Source organism: Palaemon carinicauda, chromosome 8 (genome assembly GCF_036898095.1).
Source record: "Palaemon carinicauda isolate YSFRI2023 chromosome 8, ASM3689809v2, whole genome shotgun sequence".
Lineage (NCBI taxonomy): Eukaryota > Metazoa > Arthropoda > Malacostraca > Decapoda > Palaemonidae > Palaemon > Palaemon carinicauda.
In genome coordinates, this window is record NC_090732.1 from 53,965,070 (window position 1) to 53,981,654 (window position 16,585).

Consider the following 16,585-nt stretch of genomic DNA (forward strand, 5'->3'; position numbering starts at 1 on the left):
TGATATGCAACATCTGAAATAATAGTTGAAAGTACATAATACAGTTAATAATACGTACAATAATGGTAATCATGATAATGCAGTAAATGATACATACAATAATAATAATCATGACAATACTAGTACATGTGAAATGTGTCTTTTCATGTACCTACATATGGCCTATTTGAATATGAAGAAAAACACATCTAAATGTTCAAAAATTTATCATTAATCGACTGCCAAGTAACAAATTATCAATTAGCTACGATGATGAAGATGGGTTAATTTCAATTCTAAGTACAAAACACCTGAATTCGACAGGTATAAGTACAGCAAAATTGTTATTGACTTTTATCTTTCTTCGTGACCAAGTGGTTTAGTTACTGTCTCTACAAGTTTGCCGGGCCAGGGTTCGATTCCTGGCCGGTCACAAGCTCTTGTCTTTGTGTGATATCGCTTGGGGCTTTCATCCCGAGGTCGTTAAGAGAATCCAGACATTAATGTAGAAAAATATATGGCTTATTTGAATATGAAAAAAAAAAACACACCTAAATGTGCAAAAATTTATCATTAATCGAATGCCAAGTAACAAATTACCAATTAGCTACGATGGTGAAGATGGGTTAATTTCAATTCTAAGTACAAAACACCTGAATTCGACAAGTATAAGTACAGAAGAATTGTCATTGACTTTTATTTTTCTTCGTGGCTAAGTGGTTTAGTCACTGTCTCTACAAGTTTGCCGGACCAGGGTTCGATTCCCAGCCGGTCACTTGCTCTTGTCTTTGTGTGATTTCGCCTGGGCTTTGATCCCGAGATCGTTAAGAGAATCTAGACATTAATGTAGCAAAAATATATGGCTTGATTGAATATGAAAAATAACACATCTAAATGTGCAAAAATTTATCATTAATCGAATGCCAAGTAACAAACTACCAATTAGCTACGATATTGAAGATGGGTTAATTTCAATTCTAAGTACAAAACACCTGAATTCGACAGGTATAAGTACAGAAGAATTGTCATTGACTTTTATCTTTCTTCGTGGCCAAGTGGTTAAGTCACTGTCTATACAAGCTTGCCGACCAGGGTTCGATTCCCGGCCGGTCACTTGCTCTTGTCTTTGTGTGATTTCGCCTGGGGCTTTGATCCCGAGATCGTTAAGAGAATCCAGACATTAATGTAGCAAAAATATATGGCTTATTTGAATATGAAAAAAAAACACACCTAAATGTACAAAAATTTATCATTAATCGAATACCAAGTAACAAACTACCAATTAGCTATGATGGTGAAGATGGGTTAATTTCAATTCTAAGTACAAAATACCTGAATTCGACAGGTATAAGTACAGCAGAATTGTCATTGACTTTTATTATCATGAGTACACTCCTCTCGGAGGAAAGCCGGTTGGGTATCGGACATTACCCTTCCTCCTTCCCTCCTTCTCTTTCTCTCTCCTATCATGGTGCTGGTCCACTGTCGCCGCCGCCGCCTGTCGGCGACTGCCGCCGGCACACCAGGTAACTTCCTACTATATAGGACCTTCCTATCTCAGGTTTACTTAAGGCAACACCCTGCCGGCTGCCGGGGGCCGCCGCTCCTTGCCGCCGCTAGTCGTCAGCACACCCGGTGACCTTCCTACTTCATAGGACTTCCTGTCTGAGGACCATCCATGGCGCCAGCCTGCCGGCAACCGCCGCCCCTTGCCGCCGCCGCCGGGCCGCTGCCGCCGGCTTCTCAGACACCTTCCATCCTATGTACCCAATTAGGTTCACCATCGCCGGCAGCCGGAGGCCTCCGCCCTGCCGGAGACCTGCCGCCGTGCCGGCGGTCTCCCCTATAAGTGTTTCCTATCTCTCTGCTATTCAGTGCATAGCCTTGACGGATTCACCCCGCCGGACCAGGCCTCCGACTTGCCGCCGGCTTGCCGGCAACCCGCCGTGGCTTCCAGGGACAAGCACCCCTTCCCCCCGGCTGCCGGCCCCGTGCCGGCAGTCGACCTATACATCCATATAGCCAGACTGATCTTCTTTGCTGTTTCATTCCATGAAGACAGTGTCTGAGCTGTATGAGTGTACCATACAATGTTTCCAGCATACTCTGTGCTTCTCAGTGTAGTCTCTTACCGGGACCTTCCCAAATATTGAGGGGTTTATCCTCTTTCCCCTCCTTTATCTAAGTTCTGAGCGATCTCAGACCTTCTCTACCCTGCAGACAATTCCTTTATAAGGAAACCTAGTCTGGCTTCCCCATAGGGATACCATTCCCTCTCCTATAACCTCAGGTTCTAAGGAATTGCCAGCAGAAAAGGTCGCGGTACCTGGCTGGACGGGATTCACAAGTATGTGTCTTCCTACTTCTTTTCTAGCTCACCTATCCGGAGCTCACATAACACAATTCTAAGTTTAATAATTAGATTAAGGAATCTTAATTTAAGAGTAATGTAAGTCATGACTCTATTTCCATGTACTCATGTTCTCTTTCTTTTACAGGAGGAGTACGTGAAATGTGAAAGCCCCTTCTGCTCGGTCCGCTGCCCGGACTTTTACGGGCACGGTGCGTGTCGGACTCACGCCCCCTGTACGGCAAAGGAGGGCAACCTCAAATACTGGGATCCAGTCTCCTGCCCAGTTTGCAAAGGCCTCCTTGACGAGGGATTTGACAACCCCCCGTCCTTAGAAGCCACTGACAATGCTCGAGAGAAACTGCACAGGTGGGTGCGCAGTTTCCAGAAAAACGCTGCCGGACCGTATCTCCCCAACGTGAAGATGAGGGCCATCATTTTTCCGAAAGCGACAGCAGATTCTTTGATCCCCCAGGATCAGATCCCATTGGTTCAAGTGCCCGTTGAACCGGACATCGAGACTACGCTTAGCAAGTGTAGTCTAGACGAGGTGGAGAAGATGTCGGACGTGTCCGACGACACAGAGAGGACCCTCATGGGCGAGGATCCGGAGGAAGAAGAGGATCAGGTGGAATACCCTGATTCGGAGGGCGAGGTCGCCCCTCCACCTTCGGCAGCTCCTGTAGTGACCGAGGAGCCAGTCCCCTCTACCTCCGCCGCACCGCAGCCCATGCTGCCTGCCACCGAAGATGCAATCCGGGTATTGGTGGCCTTAATGGACGAGAGGCTTAGTAAGCCTTCCGCCCAGATTACAAGTCGTTTCTTGGAATTGAGGCAACCGAAGAAGATCTCGGTTAAGGATCTTCCTTCCTGCTCGGAGTCTAACCCCTGGAGGTACGCCGAGCATATGCCAATCACAACTGGCAAGATTTTCATAAACGACAAGCTAGGGTCTATCCTCCTGGAAGAAGTGGAATTCTTCCCGAACTTCGAAGCTTACCCGGACTGTTACGTCCAACTTAAGACCGAACCGGCCTCCAAGGAGGAGACTGAGCCCAAGGAGGTGATCGTGTTTGATCACTCAAAGGCCCAAGCTTTACTGGCAGATTGCCTGAAGAGCCGCGGCTTTACAAATTCGAAAATGCCAGCTCTAAGCAAGAAGCACCCGTCCTTTCTTGCTCCCTCTTCCGCATCCTTCCCCTTTGTGGAAAAAGCCTTCCATGCGGTCATGAAGGCGGTGGAAGAAGGACAACCCTGTCCTACCCTGGAGGAGTGTAGGCCCTTCTCCCTCGCCCTTCCCCCCGACGACAAGTTCTGGAAAGATATCCAGTACACCTTCAAGGTTGGGAAGCTGGACCCTGACGTAGCTGGACGTCAGTTTAACGAGGACCTCCTGAAATTGAATGACCACCTTCTTCGTCGGGAGCAAGAGACCAAGGAGAGACTGGCTGCCTCCCTGTCTCACCAGATTCAGCTTGAGGTCATGGCTGGGGACGTTAGGGTCCCAGACCTCTATATGGTTCTGGCAAAAACCCACCTAGTGACTGTGATGAAGGACCTGTACAGCTTCATCAGGTCCCGAAGAACCTGCAGAGAGTTCGTGTTTGCCAACGCGGCAGTGAAACACGAACCCCAGAAACTCATCTCCTCCAACATCTGGGGTAAACATCTCTTTCCCTCTGACTTGGTGAAAGAGATAGTCGACAAGGCCGCCTCTGAGAATCAGAACCTTCTCAACAAATGGGGCATGTCGCGAAAGAGGAAATCCTCCCAGGACGAAGGCCCTCAGCCTAAGAGGAAATCTTCCAAATCCTCCAAACCAAGACCCCAGCAGCGTCAACAAAAACCCCAGTTTCCGGCTCCCGCTACTCCCCAAGTGGTCTCTCAACCGCAACAGACCTTTCAGTTGGTCCCCCAACCGGTGGTGTCACAATCACCGGCCTTTACCCCTGCCTACGAGCGTCAGTCAACTACCTTTCGTCCCAGAGGTAGAGGCTCAGGCAGAGACTCCTCGCGCCGCCCCTCCAGGGGCAGAGGAGGAAGGGGAGCTAGCGGCTGAGGTGGCAAGTCCTCGGGAAACCAGAAGCAATGAAGTGCTTCTAGTGGGAGGAAGACTTCGCCTCTTTCAGGATCGCTGGACCTTCGATCCTTGGGCACACAGCATCATCAAGAAGGGACTAGGTTGGAGCTGGATGCAACCACTTCCAACCTTCCACCAATTCTTCCAGCCATCAACACCCCTCTTGGAAGAATATGTCCTAGAACGCTTGAACAAGAAGGTGATCAAGAGGGTTAAGTCCACCAGGTTCCAGGGAAGACTGTTTTGTGTTCCCAAGAAGGACTCAGACAAACTCAGAGTCATTCTAGACTTGTCCCCCCCTCAACAAGTTCATTGTGAACAACAAATTCAAGATGCTGACTCTTCAACAAATAAGAGCCCTACTGCCTCCCAAGGGCTACACGGGGTCAATAGACCTGGCGGATGCCTACTGGCACATCCCAATGAACCACCACGCTTCCTCCTACCTAGGATTCCGGCTCAATCGAAGAAGCTACGCCTTCAGAGCCATGCCCTTCGGGCTCAACGTGGTTCCGAGAACCTTCACCAAGCTAGCAGACACGATCGTCCACCAGCTACGCCTTCAGGGCGTCCAAGTGATGGCCTACCTCGACGACTGGCTAGTCTGGTCGACTTCGCCAGAAAGGTGTTTGACAGCTTGCAGCAAAGTAACCCAATTCCTGGAACATCTGGGTTTCAAGATAAACACCAAGAAGTCTCGCCTCGCTCCAGCTCAGAAGTTCCAATGGTTAGGAATCCATTGGGACCTTCAGTCACACCGCCTTTCCATTCCATTAAAGAAAAGCAAAGAAATAGCAGGGTCTGTCAGAAGACTTCTCAAATCCAAACGGATCTCAAGACGACAGCAAGAGCAAGTTCTCAGCGCACTACAATTCGCCTCAGTGACAAACCCAGTGCTACGAGCACAAACCCAGCGCTACGAGCACAGCTAAAGGATGCATCAGGAGTCTGGAGACGAAACGCATCCGTCGCTCGAAGAGACCTCAAGAGACCCCTACCAAATAGGCTTCGCTCCCTGCTCAGCCCGTGGTCAGAAGCAAGGACCTTGAAAAGATCCATCCCTCTCCAGCCTCCACCTCCATCGCTCAACATCCACACGGACGCTTCTCTGGAGGGTTGGGGGGGCCACTCCCACCAACGACAAGTTCAAGGAACATGGTCTCCCCTATTCAAGACGTTTCACATCAACATCTTGGAGGCCATGGCGGTTCTTCTCACCCTGAAGAAATTATCCCCGCGTCCTTCGATACACATCCGTCTAACTTTGGACAGCTCGGTGGTAGTCAGATGTCTCAATCGTCAGGGCTCGAGATCGCCCCACCTAAATCAGGTGTTACTACCCATCTTCCGCCTAGCAGACAGGAAGAAGTGGCACCTGTCTGCAGTTCACCTACAAGGATTCCGCAACATGACGGCGGACGCTCTATCGAGGACAAACCCCATAGAGTCGGAATGGTCCCTAGACGCAAGATCATTCTCCTTCATCTCTCGTCAAGTCCCGGAACTACAGATCGACCTCTTCGCGACGAGCGACAACAAGCAACTTCCTCGATATGTGGCCCCTTACGAGGACCCCAAAGCGGAAGCAGTGGATGCCATGTCCCTAGACTGGAACAGATGGTCCGAGATTTACCTGTTCCCCCCACCCAACCTTCTGATGAAAGTCCTCTCCAAATTGAGAACCTTCAAAGGGACAGCAGCCCTAGTGGCTCCCAAGTGGCCCCGGAGCAATTGTTTCCCCCTAGTCCTGGAGATATAGCCCAAACTGATCCCTCTGCCGGGCCCAGTTCTCTCCCAACAGGTGCAGAAGTCGACTGTCTTCGCTTCATCAAAGAAAGTCAAGGATCTTCATCTCATGATTTTCTCTCCCTAGCCGTGAGGAAAAGGTTCGGGATCTCGAAGAAAAGCTTAGACTTCCTAGAGGAATATAAAACAAAGTCTACTGGAAGACAATATGAATCATCTTGGAAGAAGTGGGTATCCTTCGTCAAGGCAAAAAATCCTTCGGAAATCTCCATAGATTTTTGCACGTCCTTCTTTATTCACCTTCATGGACAAGGCTTGGCAGCCAACACGATTTCCACTTGCAAATCAGCCTTTACCAGACCACTCCTATACGCCTTCCAAATAGATTTATCCAACGAGATCTTTAATAAACTTCCGAAGGCGTGCGCTAGACTCCGTCCAGCACCTCCACCGAAACCCATCACCTGGTCCCTGGATAAGGTGCTTCATTTTGCCTCTAGCCTGGACAATGATTCCTGTCCTCTGAAGGACTTGACTCAGAAAGTAATCTTCCTTTTTGCTCTCGCCTCGGGAGCCCGAGTCAGTGAAATAGTGGCTTTATCAAGAGAAGAGGGCCAGATACAGATCGCCGACACGGGGGAACTTACTCTCTTCCCCGACCCCACGTTTCTCGCTAAAAATGAACTTCCTACCAAAAGATGGGGCCCTTGGAGAATCTGACCCCTGAAGGAAGATGTCTCTCTATGCCCTGTGGAGAGTCTTAAGGTCTATCTTCGAAGAACTTCTGACTCTGGTGGAGGACAGCTTTTCAAAGGAGAAACGTCGGGCAGCGACCTGTCACTAAAACAACTTAGAGCGAAAATCACCTACTTCATTCGCAGAGCGGATCCTGACAGAACACTCGCAGGTCACGATCCCAGGAAAGTCGCCTCTTCCCTAAATTTCTTCCAAGGAATGGACTTCGAAAGCCTTCAATCCTTCACAGGCTGGAAGTCCCCTAGAGTGTTTTTCAAACACTATTCGAAGCAGGTACAAGAAGTTAAGAGATTCGTGGTGGCAGCAGGTAGCGTGATGAAACCTGCTGTTTAGTGCTGCGTAGGACAGTGAGTTTTCTCGGGACTATAACTCAAACGGGTGCCTGTGTTGACCCTAGTGCGATACATAGTGATTTCAGGGAACACTTAGTGTCACTAATGGACTGTCCTTTACCAAGGTGAAACGACATAGATTCGTACACGTGTGCCACATGTTCTCGAACATAAAGTGTATCTTGACTTAAAAGACTGACGTTCCTCGGGAACTAGTGATTACAGAAATGATTGTTTCCCTTTCAGATTCTGCACCACCAGCTTTTACCATATCTATGTCTATTATTGTATTTTATTATTGTACACAAATTTTCATATTTCCATGCAAATTTCAAATAAAATATTCATTTTATTTACAACATGCGTCTCTTTCGCTCCTATTTTTATATGAAAATATATTGCTGTTTGCACTTTACTGAACCTATTCTAGAGTTATTATGATTAGTATACCTACTATCTCTTATGTACTCACCTAATGGTATAAATTTGTTCCTACACAAATACTTACCCTTCTGTTCTGTCTTGAGACCAGCACGATTTCTTATCCAGGTGAGTCTTTCTTCGTCAGATTACTTCGAGATGTTCCTCTTGTCCTACTAGGACCTTCCTCGCCAGGGGGGCGGGACGCCAGGTCATTGTAATGCCTCTGGTAGTGACATTTAACGGAGATGTCACGGTCTCTTGGTCACCAGACCACGGAACGTTTATTCGGACTACCAGGCACTTAAATTGGAAACAAATCCACGATACATTAATTCTCTGGTACACTTCCATCAGGACGACATGGCTTGAGCCCAAAAAACGGATTTTGAGCGAAGCGAAAAATCTATTTTTGGGTGAGATGGCCATGTCGTCTTGATGGACCCGCCCAACTGTTCCAGTTCAGCCTACTAGGCCCCTCCCTGCTGTACTGTATCGCCTAGGCTGGTTATGGCTAGAACGGAATGAAGCGGGCGGACGTGACATCATGCAGCTGCGAGTATCGTAACAGTGACGAAGGGAGAGTAACTTTGGAATGGCCCCTCAGTTACCTCCCACATTCCCTCTCCACATCTCCCCCTCGAAGTGTAAACGCTAGGTGGGGTGCAGATAGCCATGTGACATGTTAATGCATGCGTCCCCTGTTGATATACGATATTCTAAAGGGATAACCCTTAGAATACTCGCTCCAGAAGTTAGAATTCTGTGAAAACCTTTAGTTTAATTCTCTGGGAATATTTTAGTAGTTATATATATCCAAAGGAAGCTACTGAAGGAACCTTCCATCAGGACGACATGGCCATCTCACCCAAAAATAGATTTTTCGCTTCGCTCAAAATCCGTTTATTATTATTATTATTATTATTATTATTATTATTATTAATACACGCTAAGTTACAACACTGTTCCAAGTCTTCTTGTCATCAATTTGATGTTTCTTCATTTCTATAGTGTTTCCTCAATTTTGGTCCGAATGTCTTGGGTTTTTAATTTCTCTAACATTTTGGATAGTTCAGCTAATTTTATTTCATCTCTTAGATTTTAACCTCACTTTCTATCTTTTCTTTATTAGGTTTTTATCTTTTCTGATAGTTTTCCTTGATCTTGATTAGAAACCTTTCCAACTAATTCGTGTGCTGATTTTTAATACAAATTTTGTTAAGTTATTTTTCATTTCTTCTTTGCTTTCTTCCATTTCATCATAAAGCTGGGAGAACCTATTTCATATTGCTAAACTAAACTCATCAGGTTTTTTTCTTATATTACATGTGTGTTTATTTTCTTTCTTAAAATTAGTTTTTCTCTTTCTTTACTTAAATCTGGACAAATTTTCATCATCATCATCATCTCCTCCTACGCCTATTGATGCAAAGGGTCTCGGCTAGATTTCGCCAGTCACCTCTATCTTGAGCTTTTAAATCAATACTTCTCCTACTTCACGCTTCATAGTCCTCAATCATGTAGGCTTGAGTCTTCCAACTCTTCTAGTGTCTTGTGGAGCCAAGTTGAAAGTTTGGCGAACTAATCTCTCTTGGGAAGTGCGAAGAGCATGCCCAAACCATCTCCATCTACCCCTCATCATCATCTCATTCACATATGGCACTCGAGTAATCTTTCTTATAGTTTCATTTCTAGTCCTGTCCTGCCACTTAACTTCCAATATCCTTCTGAGGGTTTTGTTCTTAAATCTACTAAATCTATTGGAGATTGTTTCATTGCCATAACACGACTCATGTCCATACAGTAACACCGGTCTCACTAAACTGATATATGGTCTGATTTTTATATGCAATTTCAGGCGATTTGATTTCCATATTTTACTCAACTTAGCCATTGTCTAATTTGCTTTTTTCAATCTTTCACTTTATTCTAATTCTAAAGACCCTGTACAGGAGATCACAGTTCCTAGATACTTAAATGATTATAACTCATTAATCCTTTCTCCTTCCAATGATATTTCATCTTCCATTGCATACTCCATTCTCATCATCTCTGACTTTCTTCTATTCATCTTCAAGTTAACCGCGTGTGATATTTCATGCATTCTTGTAAGAAAGCATTACAAACCCGGTGGGGTTCTGCTAATAAGGACAGCATCATCAGTATACTCGAAGTCTGCTAATTTCCTATTACCTATCCAGTCCAATCCTTCACCACTATCTCCAACTGTTCTACGCATTACAAAATCCATGAGGAGGATAAACAACAGAAGTGACAACACATTCCCTTGAAGTACTCTGCTGCTCACTGGAAATTCATTTGAAAGTACTCCATTAACATTAACTTTGCACATGTTATGCTCACGAACAGACTTAATCAAATTCACACATTTAAGAGTGATTCCATAATAATGCAGGACTCTCCACAAAATTGGCCGGTGCACACTATCAAATGCTTTTTCATAGTTCACAAATGCCATTAAAGTGGATTTCTATATTCTACACATTGCTGTACAATATGTCTCAAATTGAAAATTTGTTCAGTACAACTTCTACCTTTTCGAAATCCTGCTCGTTTATATCTCAGGTTTTTATCAATTTTTCTCTCCAGCCTCTAGTATAAGCATACTATTTATTTTCATAACAACTGACGTAATTGTGATGCCTTTGTAATTATTGCAGGTTAGTCAGGTCTCCTTTTTTGCTATTTTATCCAAACTCACAACTTCCATCCATCAGGTTTTGCCTCTTCATGCCACATTCTACAAAATAATCTTGTAAGTATTCTGGGGGTCACTTCATTTTCAGCCAAAATCATCTCAGCAGTTATTCCATCGTTTCCAGGGGCTTTCTATCTCTTGGAGTTTTTTTATTTATAGCTTCGACTTCAAACACAGTGAATTCATTCATGGGCATATCAATGTCTTCATCAGCTTCAGGTATATCAATCAAATCAGTCCCTTCATATCTACTATTCATAACCTCATTAAAGTGTTCCATCCAACTTCATCTTTCTTCTTCTTCTGTTGTTATATTAGATCCATCTCTCTTTTTGATAGGTGTATGTTTCTTCTTTTCCCCAGTAGAGATTTCATTGATAATCCTATAAGCAATTCTTACACCATAGCCACTCCCTGAATTCATAGCTGTGTCAGTCTCATCTGCTTTACTATCTAAATATTCTCTCCAGTCATTCCTAGCTTTTCTTTTGACCTCACTATCAATACTGGAATACTTTGCATGGTCAACCTTGTAATTTTTATTACTTCCTTGAAAACTTTCTACAATAAATTTCGGTCTTTGTCTCCTTTTTATAGTATTCCAAGTATCATATGATATCCATGGCTTTCTCCTTGTAACTGCGTTTCCCAAAACCTCACTACCAATTGATTGATGTATGTTCTTAATATCACACCCCACTTCATCAATTATCTACTCTGCATCTCTTATAGTCTCAACTGCAAATCAATTCCTACAGCCAATTGAAAATGTTTCTCTGTGCTCTTCTTCTAGAAGCTTAGTTGTATCAAATCTAGGTAATCTATCTACCTTTCTGTTGGATGCTTTCAGTTTTAATTTCAGTGTGGCAATGAGGAGCAGGTGATAACTACAATATCTGCACCTCTGTATCTTCTTATAGTTCTCATAGTCCTCCTCTTTTTATTAATGGCAATGTGATCTATTTGATTTTTGTAATTGCCACATGGTGAAGTCCATGTATATTTGTGGATGTCCTTGTGCTGGAAAAAAAGAGTACCTCTAATGAAAAGATTGTTTGTCGAACAGAAACTTATGAAATGTGCTCCATTTTCAATTGCAACTTTGCCAAGACCCTCAATAGTCATCACATACTCCATCCCTTGATTATTCCTTCCAACTTTAGCATTGAAGTCGGCAATCAGAATTTTCATATCTCTCTCTCTCTCTGAGATCTCATCTATTACTCTTCAGTTCTTCAAACTATTCATATCTCCTTTCTTCCAGAGATTTAATTTGTTGGGGCACAGCAAACTATAATACTCATATTGCACTGCTTTGATTTGAATTTTGCAAGTAACAATATACTATTTACAGCTCTCCACTCAGTTAATGCCTGTTCTGCTCTTGGTGTCATCATCATTTCTATCCCTTCTCTTCCAACTCTATATGTTCTTTCTGAAAATATATATATATATATATATATATATATATATATATATATATATATATATATATATATATATATATATATATATTGCCTTGGTCTAAATTTCCTTATCCATGCCCTTACGTGTTTCACTTTAGGCCAAGATATCCAAACTATATTTCATAAAATCACTCTCCGCTTGCATTAACTTTCCAATCTCATTCATGGTTCTAACATCCCAATTACCAATTTTCAATATTTCTTTAGTATTTATAAACTGGGCGATTCTTAGCACTCAGCTATGCCCAGGACTGGGAGCCATTGCGTCATCTTCTCTTCCATTGACTGACTAAATCCATAAAGGATTCAGTGGCTAGATTCATCAAAGGATAGCCTGTTCCTTGTGATGCACAGTTCCTATCTAACTAAGGTAAGTGATCCCTACCGGTCCATACTAATTCCAGTAAGATTAACCGCCAGGGATCAGGAGTAAAAGTCGAAGAGACAGTTTGTCTATCACCTTAAACCCAATACATCAACCTGTTACCAGAGACTTCAAGATTTAGGGAAGCATTTCCTCCACAACTAAGGTTTTCATTACTCCACCAGGTTGCTCATCCACTTATACAAGAATAACCGTTGGCAAACATGGATTGCTAAAATATACTTATCATAATTTCATGGTCGCTTGACTTTTATCTTGCTTAATACTGTTACATCTTACATTAACTTTTTCACTAAGAATAAAATCCATATCATTCATTGCTTCTCCATTTGGGCTTCTTTATGTCCATTTTCTATGTTCCTTTGAAGAAAAAAAGGTGTTCATGATTTTAAGATGGATTCTTTCAGCAAATTCTGCAAGCATGGACACAGGCACTGTTGCCACACAATAGACTAGAAGGTCTAAAATAGCACTTTAGTAACAGTCCTGTGGGCTGATGGTTGTGCTATAATAACTTTTATGGATTAGCCAATGCTTCATTCTGTGTCCAGGCCAGTTCATCATCATCGTCACCATCATCATCATCAATCTTCCAAGAATAATTAAAATTCGTTTTCAGACCAGTTCATCAACAATCAAATCACTATTGTCCAAGAGCAGTCTGTTCCTAATTCAATAGCAATGTCAGCTTTTAAAAAAGAAACTGCCTTCATTCAGAAGTGAGTAGTGGAGGTAAAAAGAGGAAGTGTGGCCTGAAAATGAAATAGAAAAATAAAAAGCTAACAATCTCCAATGCTGTACAAATATTGTGCCTAGTACAAAATCATCTGTGCAAGCTAACTTGATTTTGTACTCTCCTTTCACTTCCCAGGTTTTATTTTCCATACAAATGCTAGTCTCTGTCACCTACGACATACTACACATTTTCCTCTTCCCGATAAACTGAATAAACAGTTTACATTTCGTTCTTGCTAACAAACTAAATTTTTGTATTTATACTTACTACTGTAATTTAAGACGAAAATTAAAATCTGAAAAAAATCTGCCCTCAAAAACCAGCGATACAAAGAGGAGTCCACAGTATAACTTTTCATATATTCACAAATCTTCAATGTACTTGAGAGCGATAGGTGAACCGCGAAATGGCAACGGTTTACTATTGTAAACTTTTAATCATGATTTGTTAATGGAAATATTTGATTAAAGCATAACAAAATTTCAAGTCAAATGAAATCATACAATTATATATAAAAAAAAAAAGTATACCTCATGGCCACTGCCACTTCCCCGCAAATCTGTTGTAACTTCTGTGTTTTCTTTCTTGATTTCTTCTAAACAGTGTACTTCAATACCTTTAGTTCTAGTCAGTTCCTTTTCTCCATGTATTTCCTTTTGTACCTCATTTCCTGTGGGAGAAAATTAAAACCAATAAAAATACTACAGTATATCATAAGTTCGTTTCAGAAATCACTTCAGATTTTTTTTGTGCAATACTATGGAATATATCAGTAAAAAACTTCAAAATGGGTCTCTTGCTATATTGCAAATAAAAGGGTAGAACAATAGATAACAGTACAGTAAAAGACCCATCATCTTGTTTAAGGTTATTTGGATTTGAATTTTCACCAGTATTACAAAAAATGTTCAGTTTATAAAGGTACTTCAGATGTTTTTGTGTAGCCCTAGCCCTGCTGATTACTGTCGAATTTAAATGACTCCTATATTACCAAAAGTTTTTTAACATATTTTGGCAAATCCTCTAAATAGTTATGCTGAAGGTAATAATCTGTTCCCTAGTTTGCCGTTTGGCATTTGCAAGGTCTTTGGAACATGTGATACCCTTCTTATAATTTCCAATGTTGTGCAGAAATCCATCGCTTGTGGTCAGGAAGTTTGTATGATTGGCCTCTATTTTAGTGCAGCCTTTGATCGTGTTAATCTCGAGGCCTTTGTTTTCCAACTTAAACAGTTGGGAAAAGATAAGACTTCGCTTAACCTAATTATTGAACTTTTAAGTAATAGATTGCAAAGAGTAGTTGTTCATGAGCATCACAGTGGATATAGATATGTCTTATATAGTGTTCCTAAAGTAGTTTTTTGTCCCCTTACTTTTATAACACATATGCATGATATGTGATTTGGCATAGAAAACAAGTATGTTACATATGCTGATGATGCCACTCTTTTTGCATCAATTCCATCTCCTGGTTACTGAATCCTTAATAGTGTTCTCGCTCAAATTGGTGCAGGGTGCAAATTATGGAGCATGAAGTAAAATCCTAACAAAACTCAAATTATGATTGTAAGCAAGTCGAAGACAGTGGCTGTTCAACATCAAGATCTATGCATTGATAATGTTTCTTCAACTATATACAATTCCCATAAAATCTTAAGGGCTGGATAGGCTGGTGAAAATGCAGCAAATGATAAACTTAATAAGCAATAGGCCAATTTTCAAACTAGATGGGACAGAGAGTTGTGCGTAATCTACCAGCATGGTACAAAAATAATAAGGGATTCCTTGTAAAACTACAGGTACTGGTTCCACTCACAATTTATTCTAGGAATTACAACTCTTCTGGAAATGGAGAGTTCCTTCACTCTAAGATCATATCCGTGTTGGAAAACAGTTAAGCTCATTTCCAAGCTAATGAATTGTTGACTGAATCCCTTTTGCTTTGCACTTGTCACTAAATAGGATTTTAGTACAACCTTATCTCAAGAAATGAGGAAAAAATTTATAGTTCATATACAGCACCATTTCCACAGAAATTGATGAATTTTGCTCCTCATTTACTAGATTTACAGTGGGAATTTTCATTAGAGATGTTATTCAACAGAAATAAATCAAAATTGCAAATGTTAACACACACTGTTGTCTGGTGCTAGGTTTCAGAATGATGAAGATGGCTTTGTGACTGTATAACACTGATTATATAAATGTTTAACATATTGTATAAGATGCCCCAATAACAAATTGCTAGGCAATCCTGAGAGCAGAACACTGTGAAATGGGTGAAACAGGATGATTATAGATTGGATACAACAAAATAAGGATACATCAATGGTCAAGGAGTCAAATGATAGAGAGTGGGGGGATGATTTCTATAATGAATAACAACAACAGATAGTGTAACAGCATGTGCTTTAAATTACAAAACCCAATTGGATTAAGGGACTCTAGATACACAAAATGTATAAAAGAAACAAATGGAAAAGATACAGGAGTTGAAAATCCTGTTATGATAGATGAGCAAGTCATACGAGAAGTAAAGCATTTCTGTTATCTAGGACACATGCTAGACTCTGAAGCAGTAGTTGGAAGGGCCGTACCAGTGTGTCTTTGCAACATGGATGAACTGGGGCAAGATTACAGGACTTCTGTGCTGGTAAATAAAAATTCCTATTTGTAGAAAGAGCAGAGACTTACAATCAGTACATAATGCCTACTGTATACAAGAGAAACGTGGGCATTAATAAATTAAATGGAGGAGAGTCTAATAGAGTCAGAAATATAACTGGAGTAGTGGAAATATCATATAACAAACCAGGAACTAATGGACAGAAGTTGTGTGAAAAAGCTTATAAAAAAAAGAAAAAAAAAAACCCTGAGAACCCTGGTCAGAAAAGCAGAAAATAAGAAGGTGACATGACAAAGTTTGTAGGAAGGTCAATTATATAGTGGAGAAAGAGGTTATATAAAGACTTGAAACTGATGAGCATTTACGAAGAAAGAGTATGAAACTAAAACTGTAAATCATTATTATTACTACCACCTAAGCTACAAAACTAGTTGGAAAAGCGAGATCCTACAAGCCCAAGGGCTCCAACACGGAAAAACAGCCAAGTGAGGAAAGGAAATAAGGAAATAAATAAACGATTTAAGAAGTAACGAAAATTAAAATAAAATATTTTAAAAACATTAACAACATTAAAACAGATATTTGATTTATAAACCATAAAAGGACTTGTGCAAGCCTGTTCAACATAAAATCATTTGCTGTGAGTTTGAACTTTTGAAGTTTTACTGATTCAACTTCTAGATTAGGAAAATCATTCCATAACTTGTTCACAGCTGGAATAAAACTTCTAGAGTACTGTGTAATATTGAGCATCATGATGGAGAACGCCTAACTATTAGAATTAACTGCATACCTAGTATTACGAACAGGATGGAACTGTCCGGGAAGATCTGAATGTAAAGGATGGTCAGAATTATAAAATAAAAAAATCTTATGCAACATTTAATACACCGTAAGTTCCTGTCCAACAAATTAAGATGAGGATAAGCAGCTCAAGACTAGACCGGAGAACAATACTCGAAACAAGGTAAAATGAAAGAATTAAAACAC

General features: G+C 41.6%; 1 protein-coding gene across 2 annotated transcripts in view; it reads right to left on the reverse strand.

Annotated features, from left to right (window-relative positions):
* Window positions 1-16,585, reverse strand: part of LOC137645733 (zinc finger protein ZFP2-like) — a 480,606-nt gene that overhangs the window by 309,477 nt on the left and 154,544 nt on the right. For both annotated transcript variants that reach the window (XM_068378620.1, XM_068378621.1), the window contains exon 4: window positions 13,500-13,639. In XM_068378620.1, coding sequence (XP_068234721.1) covers window positions 13,500-13,639 — 140 coding nt within the window. The remainder of the gene's footprint in view (window positions 1-13,499; window positions 13,640-16,585) is intronic.